The sequence below is a fragment of the Triturus cristatus genome, chromosome 4_1 (genome assembly GCF_964204655.1).
Source record: "Triturus cristatus chromosome 4_1, aTriCri1.1, whole genome shotgun sequence".
Classification (NCBI taxonomy): domain Eukaryota; kingdom Metazoa; phylum Chordata; class Amphibia; order Caudata; family Salamandridae; genus Triturus; species Triturus cristatus.
Genome location: NC_140585.1, coordinates 1,099,978,223 through 1,099,998,427, shown reverse-complemented (window position 1 = coordinate 1,099,998,427; position 20,205 = coordinate 1,099,978,223). Strand labels below are relative to the sequence as shown.

General features: G+C 44.4%; 1 protein-coding gene across 8 annotated transcripts in view; it reads left to right on the top strand.

Moving 5' to 3' along the window:
* KIF21A (kinesin family member 21A) overlaps positions 1-20,205 on the top strand; it is a 719,281-nt gene that overhangs the window by 677,459 nt on the left and 21,617 nt on the right. For all 8 annotated transcript variants that reach the window (XM_085654100.1, XM_085654097.1, XM_085654095.1 and 5 more), the window contains one exon: positions 19,687-19,857. In XM_085654100.1, coding sequence (XP_085510226.1) covers positions 19,687-19,857 — 171 coding nt within the window. The remainder of the gene's footprint in view (positions 1-19,686; positions 19,858-20,205) is intronic.

Here is a 20,205-nt window from a genome sequence, read left to right as displayed (position 1 = left end):
TCCTCTCCCTGACGCGCCTTAGGGCCTCACAGTGGAGGTAGGGACTCAGGTCGGATCTTTGTCGGCGGGTTCGCCCTTGGCGCCGGCTGAGTCCCTCGACTCCGGTTCCGGAGTCGGTGCGACGTTGGGACACGGGCCGGAGGAGAATCCCAGTCAAACGTTGACCCCTTCTGCCATGTCTCCCCATAGTACTTTGCGGCTTCCTGCGCCGATGGCGACTGCTGCACCACGGGTATTGACTCCTTGTCGACATCCTTCCTCTCCACAGGTTTCAGTGGAGGGTGAGTCAACGCTGGTCCGAGACAGGGCCAAGTCACCTTTGCTTATTGTCGATGCGACTCCGACTCGGCGCCGGGGCTGGCGCCGGTCCCTATTGTTCCTCTGTTTGAGGAGGACGTGGACCCGGAACACCCAGGGGTGACTCCATGCCCTTTGGCTCCGCTGCCCCTTGGCCAGTGGCCCCCCTGCTTATCCCACTGTGGCGTCTCTTTCCCGGTGGATGAGTTAGCCTCCAACCGTACCCTACAGATGGCCTATTATCGCCTCCTAGAATGGCTACAGAGGCTAGTGCTGCCTTTGTGAGGCTGTTCGTGGTACTGCAACTCTTTTACACTTGCAGCCCCCCTCGTTCTCCTGGTCTTCAGATCCATTATTGGATCTCCTCCACAAAGGTGCGGTGGAGGGGGAGCCCTTGCTGCCTTTTGTTGAGTAGTTATTTGACACGCTTCTTGGCACGTGGGCACGGCCCTCCTCAGATGACCCTGTGGATTGGGCCATTGCACATCGGGGCAGCGTCCAGCTCCGATGACCCTGTCTACTTGTCCCATCATCCTAGGGCCCAGGGCCGAGTCGTCCGGGTGGCTTTCGCTCACTTCTCCCATTACTACCTCTCACTAGGGAGTCTCGTTGGTTGGAGACCTGTGGCCAACACATTTTTGCATCTACCAGTTCGGGTATCCGTGCTTTAAACACCACTTGCATGTTTGCACGGGCTACTTTTTCCCTTTGGAACTCGGTCGAGGTTCTTCTTCCCTCTCTACCAGAGGGTCCTTGTACTGAACTGGCTCGTCTCCTTCATCATGGTTGGGACATGGCACAATTTACCGTTAGGTCGGTCATGGACACTACTGACTCTGTTAGTTGGGCGATGGCTAGGTCCATTGCTTTGCGTCGCCATGCCTGGCTGCGCGATGGTGGTTTCCCTGAAAATATTCGTGAGAGTCTACGGGATTTGCCGTTTGATAGCGTATCCCTTATTGACAGTCATGCGGACTCAGTAGTCGACCGCCTCCTGTCTAGCCTGCCATACATTTTTTATTTTTCAGCTTCTTTGGCGGACTTTTACTTCCATGTGTTGTTCTTGGCCTTGGGTTCATGCTGTAATACCCAGGTGGCTTTTTGCAGTTTTTGCTTCCCTTTAGTGCAGCTGATCAGCTCCTTCTGTTTCTATTGATTCTCTGTCTATGAGCCCCTGCTCAAGAGGTGCCCCTAACTGGGGTTGAGGCTTACCCTATGTGGGGTATTTGTTGGCTACTGTGTAGCTACCTCCCTTACACATAAGGTTTGATATGCTCCGGTGGAGTCTTTTTCTGAGGGCTTTGCCCTGCGGATGTGGCTGTGGTCTTTTTCTGCTGTTGTGGACCTTCCATTTTTTCTTTCTTGCGGCCCACCGGTTGGCTTCGCTATATGGCCATCCGTTGGAGTCTGCAGTTCGTCCGTGGCACTCCTTTGCAGTTGTAGATGCTCACTGTCTCTGGGCTTCTACGTCGTGTGTATCTTCAAGGAGGGTCCTTTCAGCTTCCCCTCCTTGACTGTGTTGGCTGTCTTTATCGCCCGCCACTGGCAGTTCCATTTCTGCATGGTTCTGCCGCTGCTGATGTCCTACCTATGGACTGCCTTGGTCGGTGCCCTGACACTATCCCATGACGCGCAGGGCTGGTACAGCACACTTCTCCTATGTTCTATGTATGTCTGGTGGTTGCTCCCTAGTGTGTTCACTGTTACGGAGGCCTGAAGCGTTCCTTACGAGTCTGCGATGCCTGGTTCTCCCCTCCTCTATACATGGTGGGTAGTGCCTTTTTGTACTTTGTTCTTGCACGGTACTATCTTAGCCACTTGCGCCGCTAATGTGCATAGCCTTGTACCCTGCCTTCCTGGGTCCTTCCCCAGAACGGGTTTTCCTATTCCCTTGCTGCCTTCTGCGCAGGAATATTGGCATACTTCTACTTCGGGCTACACGCTGCTGCTCTCTGTAGAGGTGCTCTCAGGACTTTAACTGTCTCCTGTGATCTTGTATGTACAACTCTATACAATTCATGCTACTCTATGTACGTTTCGTACTGGTTCTTTCCTGTACTGTTCAGCCTTCCAGTCTGTCTCGCGGGGGACCGTGGCTCCTCTCTGCCAGGTGGCTGGTGTCGCTTATAGCTCTGGCTACGACATAGCTATTGATACCTATGGTGCACTCTTGTTTATTGTATGCCACTCATCCTCATGACTGAGTCTTTTCCGGCTGTTTGCTCTGTCTGGCGTCTGCGCACAGCCAGGAGTCACGCATGCTAGGTCCTTGCTGTGGTGTCCGTGGACTTGCCCTAAACTTCTCAAAGGTGCGATCCTTCTCTTTTTGTGTTCGCTTAACGGTTCCCTTCCACGGGTTATGTACCTGGCGGGGCATCTCTCGCATCTGGACTATTCTTGCGGCACTCCCTTGTGCCTTTCTTTTTACCTGGTGTGGTTTTGGCGGTACACACGGTCTACCCTGGGTACTTCTGTCTCCCGTATGTGCTTTTTGTAACATAATTGGATGTTTTTGATGTCTGCCCTTTCAAATATGTCTTTGGGAAGGGGTGATTGCACACTATCGCATCTGGTGCCTCTAGTGACATTGGCTCTTAATGGGCATGGTCATTATCCTGCCGCTGCTGTCCCTGGTGTCCTCGTTGGTGTGCTTACACAGTGCTACTTCCACTGTTATGCCTGTTCGGTTGGTATGCTTGGACTTGTTCTTTCTCTAGGCCCTTCTCTTTTGCGGACACGTCGGATCCTGACGATCCCTTGGTTCCTGTGCTCACTTCCTTTCCTTTGTAGGAGTTTGGACTCTCTCGTTCTACACTGCCCTTCTGCTTCTGTGCTCCCCTTCTACACTGTGTACACTGATGGGCTTTCATTCCGTCCCTCGGCGGCATTACATCCTTTGCCTCCCATTGTTTATCGCTCCTTGCAGAGCTCCCCCACTGTGTTAGTCAACCTATTGACGGCTGGGTTCCTTTGGAACTTGGTGGGGTTCAGTCGCAGACCCGCCTCCTCAGGGGTATGGCTTTTGTATCTATTCTAAGTTAAGGAATCTGCGGCAAGATGTCTCTATCAGATGTACGAGTTACTTACCTTCGGTAACGATGTATCTGGTAGAGACACAGTCTAGCCGCAGATTCCTTAACGCCCACCCATCCTCCCCCTTCTGCGAGGACCTTTTCAGGTTGGGTTTTATGCTCTCGCCTCCCCTGGGTGGTTTCCTCTTTCTGCGGGGTGACTTCTTCATCCTCCCTCCTTGGGAGAATGGTTCTTTCTGTTTTCCTTGTTCTTCTCTCCCATTCTCGTAATAGGGCAGAGGGTTCATGTCTCCTTCTACATTCCAACACCCTGGTTCTTCCAGTGTGGGGCCTTCTAATGTTCTTAGTCCCTCCCTCCCACCTTCTCCATTGTTTTGGGGTCTCTAGTCTTTGACTCTACTACAGTCCATTGGTTTGGGGTCTCTTTAACTGGGCCTCAGTCCAGTAGTTCTCTTGCAGAGAATATGGCATGCCTCGTGTTGCCGACCTTTGGCGGATCGTCTTTCATTATATGGTTCAGATCTTGTTACCTGTCACGGTTAGATCATGTGATTGCAGGCTTTCTCTTGTCTGCCTTGGCATTCTTTTCATGTATCGTTTGCCTGGGGAGGAGGGGGGTGGGGGGATTTGGGGCGGCATTGCCTTCGCTTTGGCGGGGCTGTTTTTCAGAGCGCTGCTCGGCTCTTTCTCTTCAGTTGATTTCAGTGTACAGTGCTTGTCACTGTCCCTTATTCTGCTGTTTTTCACCAGTCGTTTCTTTTTTGTTTCACTGACCTTCATATTTTTTTCACACACTGTTCCCATACTCTCACCGTTTTTGGTGGTGGCTCCGCGTTGTGGCGCAGGGAAAGTTTCTCCGAAGAAAACTGACGTCAGCGCGCCGGGAGGGACTTATATGGCTTCGCTGACGTCATGTCTGCGGACGACGTCAGGGCGGAGCCATGTGGTGCCATCCCCCGGCGCGCTGAGGTACTGCTGCAAAAAAATTGCCGGATCCAGTCTGACGCCTGGGGATATTCTAAGTTAAGGAATCTGCGGCTAGACTGTGTCTCTACCAGATTCATTGTTACCGAAGGTAAGTAACTCGTATGTTAGGAATCTGCAGCTAGATCATGCCTCTTCTAGATAAGGAGTTAAAGAAGGGAAGTAACTTGTCCTTCGTGTGGCTTAGGGCTCACTATGTATTGCCTCAGAAGAGAGACAGCAGGGTTGCATATAAGAACCCTGTACAGTGACATAGGTTCCTTCTACAGGAATCTGGAGCTCTACTCCCAGGTTTGTTGGTTTTCTGACAGCTTTAAAGTTTACCTCGTACTGCGTGCCAGAGATTGTCTCCCTCAAAAACAACAGGATTTAAGACATCCTGTGACTGTAGGAAGTGAACATTGGGCACAGACCCACACAACATGTTTCTTTGATGCTTGAGCTCTAAATATGACCCAGTCATGTAATAAAGGTGCCTCATGCACCCGAAGATGTTTCTGGGGGCAGGGTGAAACTCTACATTGATGAACAGCAGAATAGGTCATGGTTGAAGCATAATTGCTGCACCAAGTGGTGAGGCCACTTGCGGTCTCATTCAGGAAACCAATCCAGTGCAAATTCACATTCATGCTCGATGTCTTCTCATAAATTGAAGTGCATCTTAAGTGCAAGAAAGCTGAACAGGGACCTACTAGATTTAATGTTACCTACTGTTGAAATTAAGGTAAATGTATTAACTGAGATCCTTTAATCAGATCCTACTTCTTTTGAGCCACTATTGCCACTCAATGAAGCCCTCATAGACAGTTTTATGGAGACCTGGTCTAAGCTGTGTTGGGTCCCTAAGTTGAGTCGACCTGTGTCTGGGCCACTTAGACTGGCCCAAGAGGATTCAAAAAATGTTCATGAAGCATTAAAGCATGGTGGTACAGGCATCAATAAGTAAAGTCACGCCTATTGTCTTTCTGACTAATTATCCTGGTAGAGAGTTGAAACGTCATGATGCCTTCAGAAAGAAAGTGTTCTCTTCTGCTAGTTTAGCATTGAAATCCTTTACTGCAGTGTGCCTTTTGGGCAGGTCTACCTATGCTTCATGGGTCATGGCCGGCAGGATCTGGCGTACCAAGCTGAGTCTCACTGGCTATATCAATATGCCATGGCCAGAATACAGCCAAGTGAGTTTTGCATGCTGATTTGTACACTACAGACTGTGCTGGCAGACCTATTGACACCCTTACAGTGCATAGAAAGCACGCCTGGATGAGATCAACTTGTTTTTTATAAGATGTCCAAGCATCCTTGATGAACACACCCTTTGATGGTTCCAGACTGTTTGATGAGAATGCGGATTCGGCACTTAAACGATTTTAGGACAATCGATCAACAAAATGATCCTCTGGACTTTTCTTTCCCTCCAAGCAGTATCAACAACAATACAGGAAGTTTAGGATTATTCCAGAGGGCTACCTCCAGCCCTCCCAACCTGTGAAGTAACAGCAGACCGCGTCCTCTCGGGGCAGGAGGTCATAGCAGTGGCCTCATACCAGCTATCCCCTAACTCCTCCTCTTCTGCAGCAGCTGCCAAGCCACTTTAACTTGCTCTCACAGGACTATACTCATTTTGAAGGAGGCAGGATATGACATTTACTTCCTGGCTTACGATCCATCATATCTATCTCGCAAATCATTCCCTGGCTTGTATTTCCTCCCAAACCCATTTTCCCCCCCACATCAGAGCAACTCACTGAAGACCATACCTCTATTTTGTGGCAAAAAGTCAGCTTTCTACTGGCCTTGGCTGCCTTTGAGCATGTGCTGGATTTGGAGAGATGAGATGGGTGCAGTTTGTGCTACTTCCTTATACCAAAGGACTGTGACCCCAGGTCTACACTGAACCTCCAACCACTGAATGCCTTTATAAGGAAAGACAAATTCAAGATGCTTACACTGTCTCATATTCTTTCTAGTGTTGACCCAGGAGACTGAATGGTAGTCCCTGTATTTACATAATGCATATTTTCTTATACACATCCTACATTTTCACAGGCATTTTCTGCAATTCACAATGGTGTCAGCACATTTCCATTATGCTGTTCTCCATTTCAGCTGTACCATAGCCCCCTGGGTGTTCATGAAAGGGATGGCGGTGGTCGCCACTCTGTCAGAAGTTGGAGATGCATATGTTCCCTTAGCTCGATGACTAGCTCCTCACTGCAGTAAGTCATAGACCACCTCTCACGGGAGACTAATTCCTGACACCTTTGTGGTTTTCCATCAATGAGCAGAATTCCCACCTGTGCCTCAACAGAAGATTCCATTTATTGGGTCTGTCCTAGTCACAGTGGCTTTCAAGGCTTTCCCACCACTGCAGCAAGTCTAAGTCATTCAGGATATGATCCTGAGCTTGTGTGCTCAATCCTGGTTCTCGGTGAGGACTCCTCTGAGACTTCTTGAACTCCTAGCCTCTGGCATACACTTGCCTTGAATACCATAAGACATATGCAGGCCCTGCAGTTAAACCTCAGGTTTCAGTTTACCTAGCATCAGGAAGGGCTCTCTTTCCGACTCCATCCAAGTCTTGTAGACAATTGCTCAGGATGTTCTGTGGTGGCAGACTGGTACAAACCGGCCCGTGGGGATCCAGCTTGTGCAATCATTCAAGCACTGAAAATCTTCCTGCCATCTATCAAGGGGAGGCTGGTGCAGGTCCTCACAGACAACACGATCACTATGTGCTACTACAGCAACCATGGCAGTGTGGAGTTCTAGATACTGTGCCAGGAGGCTAGACCTGTAGAGTATCTTTTTGATAGCGAATGTCTAGATTGATCTCTGAATGTCACTGCAGACGAGTTAAGCAGCCATCGGCTGGCATATCATAAGTTGTATCACCGTCTCGAGGTGGCAAGGGACATCTTTGATTAGTGCCCTAGTTAAATCTGTTCGCTATCGTCAAGCAAACACAGTATGAAAATTACTGCACCCTGGATTTTCCTCTAGCAGACTCTCTTAGAGATGTATTCTGACTGCTGTGGGAGACAGGTCTCCAGTAAACGTTACAGCCTCTGCTGCTGCGAGTTCTGAGGAAAATCATGGCTGTGTCCCAGTCATCTTAATAAGTCCTGACTGGGCCAGGAGAGTATGTGTACCCCGAGCTCCTGAGCATGAGCATTTGCCCTCCAATCTCCCTACCACTTCAGGGAGAGTGTCCTGTCTCAGCAACAGGTTCTGCACCAGAGTTTCTGCAACCCACACCTCCATGCATGGAGATTGAAAAGTTGCAGTTAAATGCTGTAATCTGCTGGCCCTAGCATTTGATGTTATCATCAGCTCGGCGACCTTTGACAAAGTCCATCTATGCTGTGCGCTGTAAACATTTTGTTGCCTGGTGCGGTACTCCTCAGACTGACTCTCTGCAGGCTAAACTTTCAGTGTATTAATTTGTTACATCGTTGGCCCAGCAAGGCCTTGCAGTAGTCAAAATTTAGGGTTTTCTGTCAGCCCTATTGGACTTTTCGTGTTTACCTGATCAACCCTCTCTATTTAAATCACTGTTGGTATTCATTTTATCAAAGGTCTGAAATACATGTTTCTCCCAAAGTAATTGCTGATGGCCTATTGAGACTTTAACTTAGTGATGGCATTTCTTATTTGTGCGCCATTTGAGCTGATGCACAGCTACTCATTATGACTACTGACGTTTAAAACATATTTCCTGATTGCCATCAGCTCTACACACCGCGTAAGTGAACTGCCAATCTCTTACTCTGCCAATGTTTTTTGGGATCTCTTGAAACTTCTTAGGAGGAAGAAAGGCTACAATGACTGCACACCAAGAGGCACTCTGAGTTTATACATTGACTGCACAAAAGATCATCTGGTGGATGGTTCTTTGGAGTAAAGAAAAGGGAAGGCTGTGCAGAAAAGGACCATGTCATGATAAATGGTCCTCTGCATCAAAATCGGCTTAATTTTAGCCAAGAAACAATCCCTTTGAGGCCTCCAAACATATTCCACGAGGGCTTACGCTGCAGTAATGCCATTGGTGGAAGGGTGCCAGTTTTTTACATATGCCAAGATGTGACATGGGTGTTGGTGCACATGTTCATGAAACACTACGTATTGGAAAATGGCCATCTCTGAAGGGTCACCCTAAACGTTTTGAATTCTTCATCTTAATCTGACCTTCGTTTTGTTGACTTTAGGACTCTGGGCACTTTACCACTGCTGACCAGTGCTAAAGTACATGTTCTCTCTCCTCTAAACATGGTATAAGTAGTTTACACCTGTTTGGCATATTTGATTTACTTGTAAGACACTTGATATACCATATATCCAAGGCCTGTAAATGAAATGCTACTAGTGGGCCTGCAAAAGACACACAATTGCTGGATTTTCTTCCATCAGCTAGGATAGCTTGAATCCAGTGGCACAGTGGGCCTACAGCACTCATTCTACCACCCACGTAGCCTTTCAAACCTGTCTCAGGCCTGCCACTGCAGTCCCTGTGTGTGCAGTTTACTGCCACTTCAACTTGGTATTTAAAACTACTTGCCAAGCCTTAAACTCCCCTTTTATTACATATGTCACCTCTACGGTAGGCCTTAGGGAAAGGTGCTATGTAACTAAAAGGTAGGACATGTACTTTTATATTTTACATGTACTGGTAGTGACAAACAGCCTATTTCGTTGCTCACTACTGTGAGGCCTACTCCTCTCATAGGCTAACATTGGGAACCCCTTAAAACACTTGTAAAGAGTAGATTTTTTTATATGTTTGGAATGGTAATGATCCATCCTTCTTCCTGGGGAAGTTGGATTTAGCAATACTGTTTTAGAAATGGCACATTTAGAGAGTGGACATTTCTCTGTGCTTATACCTCAGTGTCCTTTGCAGCTTGTCTCCATTACACGTCTGGGTTGGGTGACAGCTTGTCTTTTTGCATTCCGCTTAGACCGCCACAAACACAGGAAGGTGAGGCTCATATGTATTCTGAGCACTCTTCTGCATTCTGATGGGTCTTCCTGGGCAGGGAGGAATGGTAAGGGCTGACATTTACACTTCAATAGACAGTAGCCTATCCACAATCAATCAATCAGGGTTTTATAAAGTGCGCTACTCACCCGTGAGGGTCTCAAGGCGCTTGGGGGGAGGGGGGAGCAGCTCCGGTTCAGTCGAAGAGCAAGGTCTTGAGGTTCTTCCTGAAGGTGTGCAGGGTCGGGGAGTGCCTGATGTTAACTGGGAGCTCGTTCAAACGTCTTGGCTGCAATGTAGGAGAAGGCTCTTCTGCCTTCTCTGTTTCTGGGGAAGTGGGGGGGGTCTCTGGGCAAGATCGGCGGAGCGGAGGTTTCTTTTTGGTACGTGGAAGGAGACTCTTTCGTTGGAGTACTTGGGTCCAATGTGGAGGGATTTGTAGGCGTGGATGAGAAGCTTGAAGGTTACTCTCTTCTCGATGGGGAGCCAGTGGAGGTCTCGTAGGTGTTGGGTCATGTGTTCGTGCCGTTGGGTCATGTGTTCGTGCCGTTGGGTCCCAAGGACGAGTCTAGCTGCGGCGTTCTGGATGGTTTGGAGCTTGTGTAGAAGGGTTCTATTGATTCCGGCATAGAGGGCGTTGCCGTAGTCCAGTCTGCTGGTTACGAGTGCTTCAGGGGTATCCATTTGAAGGTCTTTCGGAGGATGCGAACGCAATTGAAACTGGTTGAGGCGATGGAGTTGATCTGGCGGGTCATGGCGAGGGAGGAGTTAAGGATGATGCCGAGGTTCTGTGTGTTGTCTGTAGGGGTGGGTGGACTCCTGAGGGCGGAGGGTCACCAGGTGTTGTCCCAGGCGGAGTTGGAGGGTCCAAGGCTGAGGACCTCCGTTTTCTCCGATTCGAGCTTCAGGCAGCAGTCCTTCATCCAGGTTGTGACTTCCTTCATTCCTTTCTGGAAGCAGAGTCTGGTGTCTTCGGTGTTCACTGTGAGGGAGAGGATGAGTTTGGTGTCGTCGGCGTATGATACTATGCTGAGCCCATGCTGTCTGACGATGGCGGCGAGGGGGGCCATGTAGATGTTGAAGAGCGTGGGGCTGAGCGATGATCCTTGGGGTACCCCACAGTTGATCTCTGTGGGTTCGGAGAGAAAGAAAGGGAGGGAGTCTGATCCTCTGGGTTCTGCCGTAGAGAAAGGATCGGATCCAGTTGAGGGCAGTTCCTCTTATCCCAGCGTCATGAAGTCTGGCTGCGAGCGTGCGGTGTGAGACGTGTTGAAGGCTGCGGAGAGGTCTAGTAGGACACGCAAAGGACCACAGATAAACTGGCAGACTGGGTTGAAAGGGATCCTTGTGCACTTCAGAGAGCTCCTTTGAAGTCACCTCCTACATCAAAGGCACTTTTAGGTATAAGTACTGGGTCTGGCTCTCTAAAAAGAGACACTTTGTTGGACTTGTAGCCAGATTCTGCTGGATCTACCTTTGCACATTGCCAGAAGGACTGCTGTGCTGCCTTGAGGTACTGCCACTCTGCTAACCGCTTTGCTGTGTTGGCCTACTGATTGCTTTGCTGTAGGAGGGTCTGCCGCTTTGCTACCTTCCTTGTTGTGCTGGCCTGGTACCTTTTTCAATGCTAAAATTCAAAGTGCTCTCCAAGGGTTTGTTGGCATGCCCCCTGTCAAGTCTCAGGATCATAAAATACTTTGTCTTACTTCGGCTCTGTGTGTCTGCAACTCGTGAGTCCAGCAGCCCAAACTCGCCAGAGATCAGCCATATCTGATTGCTAACTCTACAAAGGTCCAGTGCTTTGTTTGTGGACCCGCAAGGATCATCTACGCTGATCAGTGATCCGCACCTATTCAGATCACTGTGCCAACTTCCAGCGTGTTTGTGTGACCTACTGAACTGCTGGTACTTTCACCAATACCGAGCTTGTTGTATGGGTGAGGGACGCTGGAGCGCCGAGGGAAATCCTCTCAGAATTACCCCTCCGGGTTGCCCTGGGCAGTAAGAGCTGCATCTGCATAGACGTGTGAGCGCTCCACCCACGGAAGCAGAACTACTGCCTCCTGCTGACTGCGACAGCCCCAAGGAGAGGGACTGGATCGCAGAGAGCATGCTGTATCAGTGACTCCCTTTTGGGCTGCAGACCACTGAGTCTGTACTACGACATCCCAGCGCGTCCTTGCTGCTTCAAGAGAGGTTATTGTAAAGAAACCGGAACCGTGAGATCTCTACAGTCGACCTGCACGATATCGCGAACAGCTGGGTTTGATTCAAGCATTCTTGTCTTTAGGGCCTGACCGTCAACCTGCTAATTTAGGAGAAGCAAATGTATAAGAGATATAAGATAATATAAATGAGTCAAATGTGTGTTTAAGTACTGTGTTTACATTGTGCATTTATTGTAATAAATTGAAAAGAAACTATTGGCATTTTGGTCTTATGTTGGTTATAATATACTAAGCTATTTTTATAAATCTGTATTATCTTTTTGTGGTGTATTCATTATGTAACTGTGTGTATTGCACAAATACTTTGCATCTTTAGATCAGCCTACTGCCTGCCCTGTACCAAGCTACCAGAGGGCGAGCACAGGTTATCTCAGTTTATATCTAGCTTACCCTGACTAGAGTGGTGGGTTCTGCCTGGCTTGGATGCATACCTTAACCAACCAGAAACCCTATTTCTAACACTACTGCTTTGACAGTCAGGGTAGTCGGGAGGGTGATTTTGTCCTCTGGGTCCTGCATGTCTTTCTGGTCTCAGTCCACTTCTTTAACCCTCCTACTTTGGGAAGTACTGCTGTAGTATCTATTCCGAAAGTGAGGAATCTGCTGTTAGAAGTTATCCATCTGAAGCACAAGTTGCTTATCTTCTGTAAAACTCTTTCTGGTGGATACTCATTCTAAAGGCAGATTTCTTACTGCCCTCCCATCAGTCTGTTCCGTAAAGTGGATGCTTGACCATCACAGTAAGGGTCCAGGTTAGATTTTGCCATGTCATCTCCAATTTGTTTTAAGTGTTCTGAGCCTCCAGGTGTGGAAGGAAAAGGATTAAGAAACTGACGTTGATGCTTATATTATTTCTGGGGAGTACAGAGGCACCATATAGCCATATGGTGCCACCTGTGGGCGCCTGTGGGCAGTGCTTTAAAATTCCCTAAATTCAATCTGTTGCATGGGGTATTTTAAATGTCAGGAATCCACAGTTAAGAGTATTCACCAGAAAGAGCATTGACTTGTTCTTTTGGCACGTTCTCATTTAAACAATAACTGTATATTTGTGAAAGATACCTTGACCAATTTGGAGTTGGGATTTCCAGAAAAATATGACAGTTGACATAGTGTTAAGCATTAGTAATTTTCTTTTTTCCTAAATATGGCACATCATTGTTTCCCAAAAATTGCAAATGGCATTTGTCCAAATTGTTTTTTTGCCAGTGAGTCCAATGTCTTTTCTTGTGAATAGCACCAACCAATTATAGGTACTGTCCACCTCTGGTCAAAATGAAGGTAGGTCAAATTAGCTATTTCTGCCCTGATCTATTTCAAAATCAAAATCAGGTAGAGGTGATAAGCAGATGATATTGTCTCAATGAGGTTTACTTCTAACCATTACTCAATAATGTGTTAAAACTAAACAATTCACATGTATTGTTTAATACCATTGTTTTGTTTTAAACAATATAAAAGCATAGCATAGTGCATATAGCAGAAGGTAATGCACAATTACAAATGTAAATATAATTAATATAATATTAGAACAGAATGAACACCACCCTGTAAATCTGAATTGAAAAGGTGGTGATTCAGTACAAAATAATCTCAAAATGTGCTGTAAATTTATGATGTGACGAATTGCAGTTTGTACACAATATCAGCCAATTACTTACCTGTTTGTTGAGGGCTAAATGTACGACTATTTATCACAATAATACAGTTCACGCGGGTTTGGCACTGTATGCCTAATTATTTCAAATGGATTTTCATTCAAATGTGCCAAAAATGGGTTGGATCAGTGTCCGCACCTTTTTTCTATACAATTAAAAAAAAATCCCAGTTGGCTTTTTCGTTTTTCTAAAGAGCCTTCTTTCCACATCAGAAGCCTATCCAATCCATCATTTTCACATTGCTGTTGGATCCTACCAACTACAATGTCTCATAAATGTAAATTTTCATTTGGGATTTTCTTTGCCACTGGATACTTCAGCTTCCTAAAATGTCACTTGACTTCATCACACTCACTCCAGATTTTATATTTGTATTGTAAAATACTTAACGTTTATTCTTGCCAACTGGGGACCTCCTTTAGACCAGGAACCACATATAAGCAATATCTGTCTCACTGCATCCATCACCCAAGTTAAGACAGTCCAGTGTTTGTTCCCTTTGTATCTCTGAAAACAGCAAGAAGGGCATATCTTTGTTGTTTACCTTGGCATGTCAACGTCCGCAAAACATTATGTGATGATACTATGCGCATCCTTGGGAGGCTGACCCTGTAAGTTAGGGCTAAGGGTCCTCTAAACCTCTTTGTTTTATGAATGTTATAACGTTATGAAGGTAGTTGTGACAAATGTATGATTTACATCTAGATAATTGTTTCAAATTTGATTACTATTGGAATATAAATTACTCTTGTTTATTGTTAGTTTGTTTTTTAATCATTTTGCCATATAAATCTTTACATCATGTCACTGGCAATTATTTCTTCTGCTATTCTTGAGAACCAACACAATTGTACTCCGCACAGTAAACGTTCTTATTTACCATAGCATAATGTAGAGGGTTTTCATGTTCAGGGAATCATTTGCGTGTACATGAAGCCCCATCGGCCAGGTAAACATGGTTCTGATTTATTTCAAATTTTAGTTTGCTTTCTCTAAGACTGCTTTGAGCGAAATGTCGGAATTTGCATTTTCTGAATATTACGTCCCTGATTCCATTTTATTGTTAAGTGATCTTGAATCTTGTTCCTTCTCTAAATAGACCGATATAGCAAATTCTCTATTTATACTTGCACTGCTAAGTACAGTCCTACATTAAGATGTGCTTTCCCTTTAACTTTGACAAATTACAAGCATGTATCTAAAATGTAACAATAATTTTAGGCATAAGACCCTAGTTGGATGAACACATTTATACAATCACTGATTTTATGTATGCTTGTTTGTAGTCTCCATAACCTGTGGGGCTATCAACAACAATAATCAAAATTATGTTCTTCTAATAAATTCTGCTCCAACATGAATATGGCATACTTTGATTTTATGTACTTGGGTTACTATTTGAAACTAATATACACATATTTTCACTTAGGATATGTCCACAAGAAGTTTACATTGCAATTTCTAAGCTTTCTGAAACAGGACACGTTTATAACATGTGTTCTTTATACTTCTAGCTTTTTTTTGTCTAATGAGTTGTCAATTTGTATGCAAACTAACTGAAGCTGTACATTTCTAAAGGGCAAAATAGTAAATTCTAGACTTTTCAGGAGATTGCTCAAAGTGTCCATTCATGTTTCTTAATAATGAAAGATATTTCAAATTAAACTGAAAATAATTTTGAATAATCTGTCCACTTGTAGCTATGTGCCTTCAATGAAGATCTTCCAGAACAATAAAATCCCATGTTACTCTTTCACATTCAGTTAAAAAAACACCACTTACTTTATCGGAGAATATATGTCAAACAGATTGCATATCCTAGTATGGCACCCACTAATCTCTCAATTTAAAAAAGTAACCACGTCATTATGGATGATTATGTACAATACTATGAAATGACCATGATGTCTTAGTGTAGTTTGGCAGACATAATGTTTTGTAATACATGTCCAGAGTCGGTCCTCCACAGGAGCAAACCTATCTATCTGAAAAGTGAATGTGCTAAATGAGGGGCCAATTTCATTTCAAACAGTAATCCTGCCCATAATGACCTCAAGGGTTTCTTTAAAGCATGTGAAAGAGACACAAACACCAATAGAAATTATTTTTTGTGTCACATAGCCCACTTGTAGACAGATGCCACAACTGTAGACAAGTTGTTAGAAATACACCTGGCTGGCAGACGCGCTAGAACTACCAAAGAGACTTATGGTTGACTTCATGATCTCACAAAAGGCTAATAAAGGAAACCAGAGAGGCGAACCAAATATTTCTTAAAATCATTCTTTCCTCATCTTTTGGTAACAAAGGTGGCGGTTAAAGGCTTACATTTATTCCAGGTATCCAATACAAAAGTAATCACCAGTCATTAATTAATAAATATCAGGGTGCCAAAATGTAAAAAAAAAGTCTTATCACTGGGATTGAGATACATTAGTGCTACCTCTTCAGAAAACGTCAATGGAATTAATTATTGCAGTCAGTACAGTTTAAAAGTTGACAGTGAGGCTACATAGATCTTTGATTTTGGTCATTTTTACCTTTGAGCAGTGTGCATGTTTCCCTTTTTGAGCGTTGTGAATACCATTTCTATTCTGGGTGGTAGATGTTTCTGTTCTGAGCAAGATCTCAGTAACCTGGGCTAATACACTCTGAGCTAACGAACTTTGCACCAAAGTGGTGGGGAAATAGATAAAAGGGTATGCCTAACACAGCACAACAGACACTTTTAAACTTTCATTGACTCCTTAATAAAAGATACCTCTACCTCCACACTGAGTTTGGAAGTCATTGTGTCTGAATTCTAAACCTTGCTGGGGTAAACCTTGAATGCTTAATTAAGCTGTTCTTGGACAGTCTAGCACAGCAAGTATATGTAAAGCCAATGAGTCTGACTGTTTTCTTAGTGGAATTACTTTCTCCTTATTTGGCATGTTTGTGTCTGTGAGTGGATGAATGTATGAACACTTGGATGAATGAATGAAGTAGTTGATTGCAATGATAAGGAGGATGGAGGGTTAAAGGTGAAGTGAGGGTAAATGTTTGATTGAGTGAGTCTATTGATGGATAGCTTGATTGATGCATGGCTGGATCATTAAATAAGCACATGTATGGATGCTGACTGGCTACGCAAGTTACAAGGGAGAGGATGTGGCGCAGTGGCCAGAGCTGCTGACTCAGCTGAGGATGTGGCGTCGCCTCTCGTCTGCTCAACGTCCCATGATTCTGGCAACTCACTTAATCTAAGCAGTGCCTATGGACAGCGCCTGGATACCTTCACGGGTGAAAAGCTGCGCCATATAAATGTACAATAATTTTTTTTATTTTTATTGAGGCAGAAGTGACTTAATTATTGAAATGTCAAGCATTACCAGTAGTATGCCAGTGCAGGCATTACTCTTGGACTGGGCACCATCATACAAACAATGCCTACAACATGTAGAGAATTACCTCCATTATGTCAGTTTAAGCAGTATACAACAATGCACACAAACCTGCCATGGATGTCTCCATTATACCTTCGCCATCATTATGTTTGTGCTTGGCACCATTATGCTATGGGATTCCACTTTATTTTCGTAGTAAGTAGCTCCTACTGCTCTTACCGATTACATTTCAACTCCACATGAATTCAAAGAATGATGTGTAGCTCAATTTAAAAAATACACCAAGAACAAACCACCATTACATTAACTTTATGTAACAAACCTATTCTTTCACATTGCCCATCCCTACTAAACACAAAAAAAGGTTATAGACTTGTCACTTCTTCCGACACATAGCTGTGGTTTGTTATCCCTTTTAAAAAGTGCCTTTGTCCTGAGGGATGTGATGCGATGACGAAGGGTGAGTGGCAACTAATATTCAATATTCTTCTGGCGGCGAAACAGCTTATTGCATAGAAATGGAAATCACCCATGATCTCAACGATTTATTAATGGGCTGGAAAGTTATGGCTGTTGAGAAGTTAACGTGGGGACTCCATGATATGGCGTACAAATTTGATAAGTGGCAACCTCTGGTCGACTATCTTAGAACAGCTGCTTCGGGACTGGGATGCCCAAGATTGCTACGCTCCTTGGGATTTATGGGTTAAGAGGGGACTACTCTGAGCTATAGAGGCTTGCTTAGGATATATTTTCATTTTGTCTTCTTTTTGGCCTTGGGATGATGTGGCATGTTAATGCATATTTCAATTGTGAGAACAGTGTGGGAGGAACCACTAAAGTTTATGGTGGATTTGATGGGTGGAGCTTGACTGACACACACACACACACACACTCACCCACACACACACTTTCACACACACACTCTCTTTTTGGGTTTCATTATAAAAATGTGAAATGTCTGGTTTCAAAGGTCTGCTCACTTACTTTTCTGGTCACTATGTTGTACTATGCACTGGACTAAGTTGTGCTAGTAAGGCTTTGTGACATTTCAATAAAATATCGTTGAAAAACAAATCCCTGCCAAAGCCACACCAAAAGGAAGTAACAAACAGCACAATATCACCACACAAAAAACTGCAACACAACAATACAAAGCACAACACAAAAACGCAAAACAAATTTAAATACAATTTCATAGCCTTATCGCTTTAATGTTTTGATATTGTCTTGTATGTTGTAATGTGTGGTGCGGCTCTTGTGTTGAATTGTTTTGCTGTGTTTTTGTAATAGTGCGTTTGTTTTGTTGGTATGTTGAGTTTCTATTGTTTTGCTTAGTGCATTTTTTTTTATTGTTCTGCTCATGGGTTTTCTGCTTTTGTATTATTGCTACTATAATGTGGTGTTCTATATTTATTGTGTTTTGTTTCTTGTAATGTCTGTTGTCAAGGTGTGCTCTGCTTTTATTGTGATTGTGTTTTTTGTGCTTTTGCCTTATGTTACTGGTGTTGTATTGTATGTAGTTGTGTTGGTGTGTTGCGTAGATACCTTGTGTTTTGTGTGTTATGTTGTCAGTTTTGTGTTATTGTGTGCTTGCCTTGTGTTATTGTGTTCTATGTTTTCAGTATTGCATTTCAGTCTTGTTATGCAGTGCTGCTGTTTTTTTTGTGTTGGTGTTTTCGCTTGCAGTGTTATGCTGTACTGTTTTGTGATTGTACTGCAATCTGCTATAGTAATATGATGTGTTTAATACAGTGTGAGGAGTATGGTGTGGTGTTATTGGTGTTGGAGCTATTGTAGAGGTAATGGTTTCTTCGACTTGGAAATGTAATGGTAAAATGTGGTAGTGCAATAGTAGTGGATGCATTGTTTGGGTCTAAGTTGATAATGTTGTGTTGTTATGTGATAGTGCCTTGGTGGTGGTGGTATTGTAGTGATGCAAAATAATAGCATAGTTACAAGGCTTGGCATTGTGGTGATTGTGGGTGATAATGTGGTTGGATGGTAGCCCACTGTTGGGATCACAGTGCAATGATATAATATGGTGGGGCTATGAGATGCATTTTTGGGGAGTGGTAATTAGGTTGTAGGGCTGGTTGGCTGCTATAGGTTGGTGGTGTTGGGTACCCAGGAGTGATGTTTTGTTGGGGTGTCATCTAGTGAAAAGTGGCTGTACGGACATCATGTTTTTGGTAGTGTGGCTGTATGCAGTGGTACATCATTGGTGTGAGGTTGAAGTCTCTGCTGTGGCAGTAGAGTGGTGTGGCGTGAATGTATATTGCTATGAATTGGTACTGTACTTTCTGCTGTGGTAGTCTCATGATGGTGGGAGGTAGTGAGAAACGTTTAGGACTGTTGCAGCGCTAGGTTGTTGGCGGTGGGCTCTGAGGTATTGAAGATGGTAGAGTAATGCTGTGGAGGTACAAGAGAGGACTGGGCGGTAATAGTGAGGAGGTGGTAGTATGGCAATGATGGGCTAATTCTGTGGTAGTGTGGAGAAGGTAATGTTGTTTAATTAGGTGGTAGTGAGGTACTATGTTGAAAGTGCTATGGTGGGAATGGTATTCCTGTGCTGTGCACTGATAGCATATGGAATTGATGATTGTGACAACAGTGTGATGATTCACCGTAGGTTTACATTTTTGACTAGCCCATTCCTGTGCCTCATGTATTGCATTAAAAGCATTCCAGGAGGAATGATAAACCTAATAGCCAAGGGAATTCGGCAAGAAAAGTACTTCTGAGGCCTCATTTTGGAAGATTGATTGCAATAGCAGCAGCTATTCCTAAAAAGGGGGGTAACTAGGTTTTGCATTTTGAATGTATTAGTGCTTGAGTTAATGGTATGTCCTTAGAAAAGGACAGTCCAGGCAATGGACAATGCGCAGGAGCTAATGACTGTTCCAGATCCCAGAGGAACAAACCTTTGAAACAAGGTCAGAAATGACCTCTATGTTGGATATTCCCTGTTTATTAGTGGCCTCTGAAGATTGTGACATTCAACTCTCATTAAGCCTTGTGAATATTAACTACCAAGTCAGGGCCTCCCCTTTTATGTTTGCTTCTGTGTTACCCGAAGATTAAATGCAAAAATCATGATGGGTATTTTGCGATTTGTTCTTCCAGATGTTCGATGTCACAGAGGGAGCACTTGGATCTGTAAGCCCCACTCACTGTTTTGAACCCCCACATTATGATGGAATCGAGGCACTTTCTATCATAGGTGACAACCTTTTCAGTGGATCACGAGACAATGGAATCAAAAAATGGGATCTAGCGCGAAAGGACCTTGTCCAGGTATGTGATTAACTGTGGTTGTTTTTTAAATTTTATATATGAATCTTACTGATAAACGTCTGATATAAGTTTCGCAAGCTGGGACTCAAACATTGATTCACACTTTGTGGTAAATTTAGAAAGGCTTTGACAAAGCAGTGCAAATTGAAAAGGTAACTTTTTAAAAAAGTGCCAAATGCTCACCTGCTGTACTGTCAAGAACAATTTATGTAACTGTTCATCATAAATTAGTTTAATATTTTTTTCCAGATCAGGTATTTTTCCTTGCTTGATGAATTCCCTGTTATCTGACTGGGAATACATGTTATTTCATGATAGCAGTTCTAAGTATTAACATGTTCATACGAA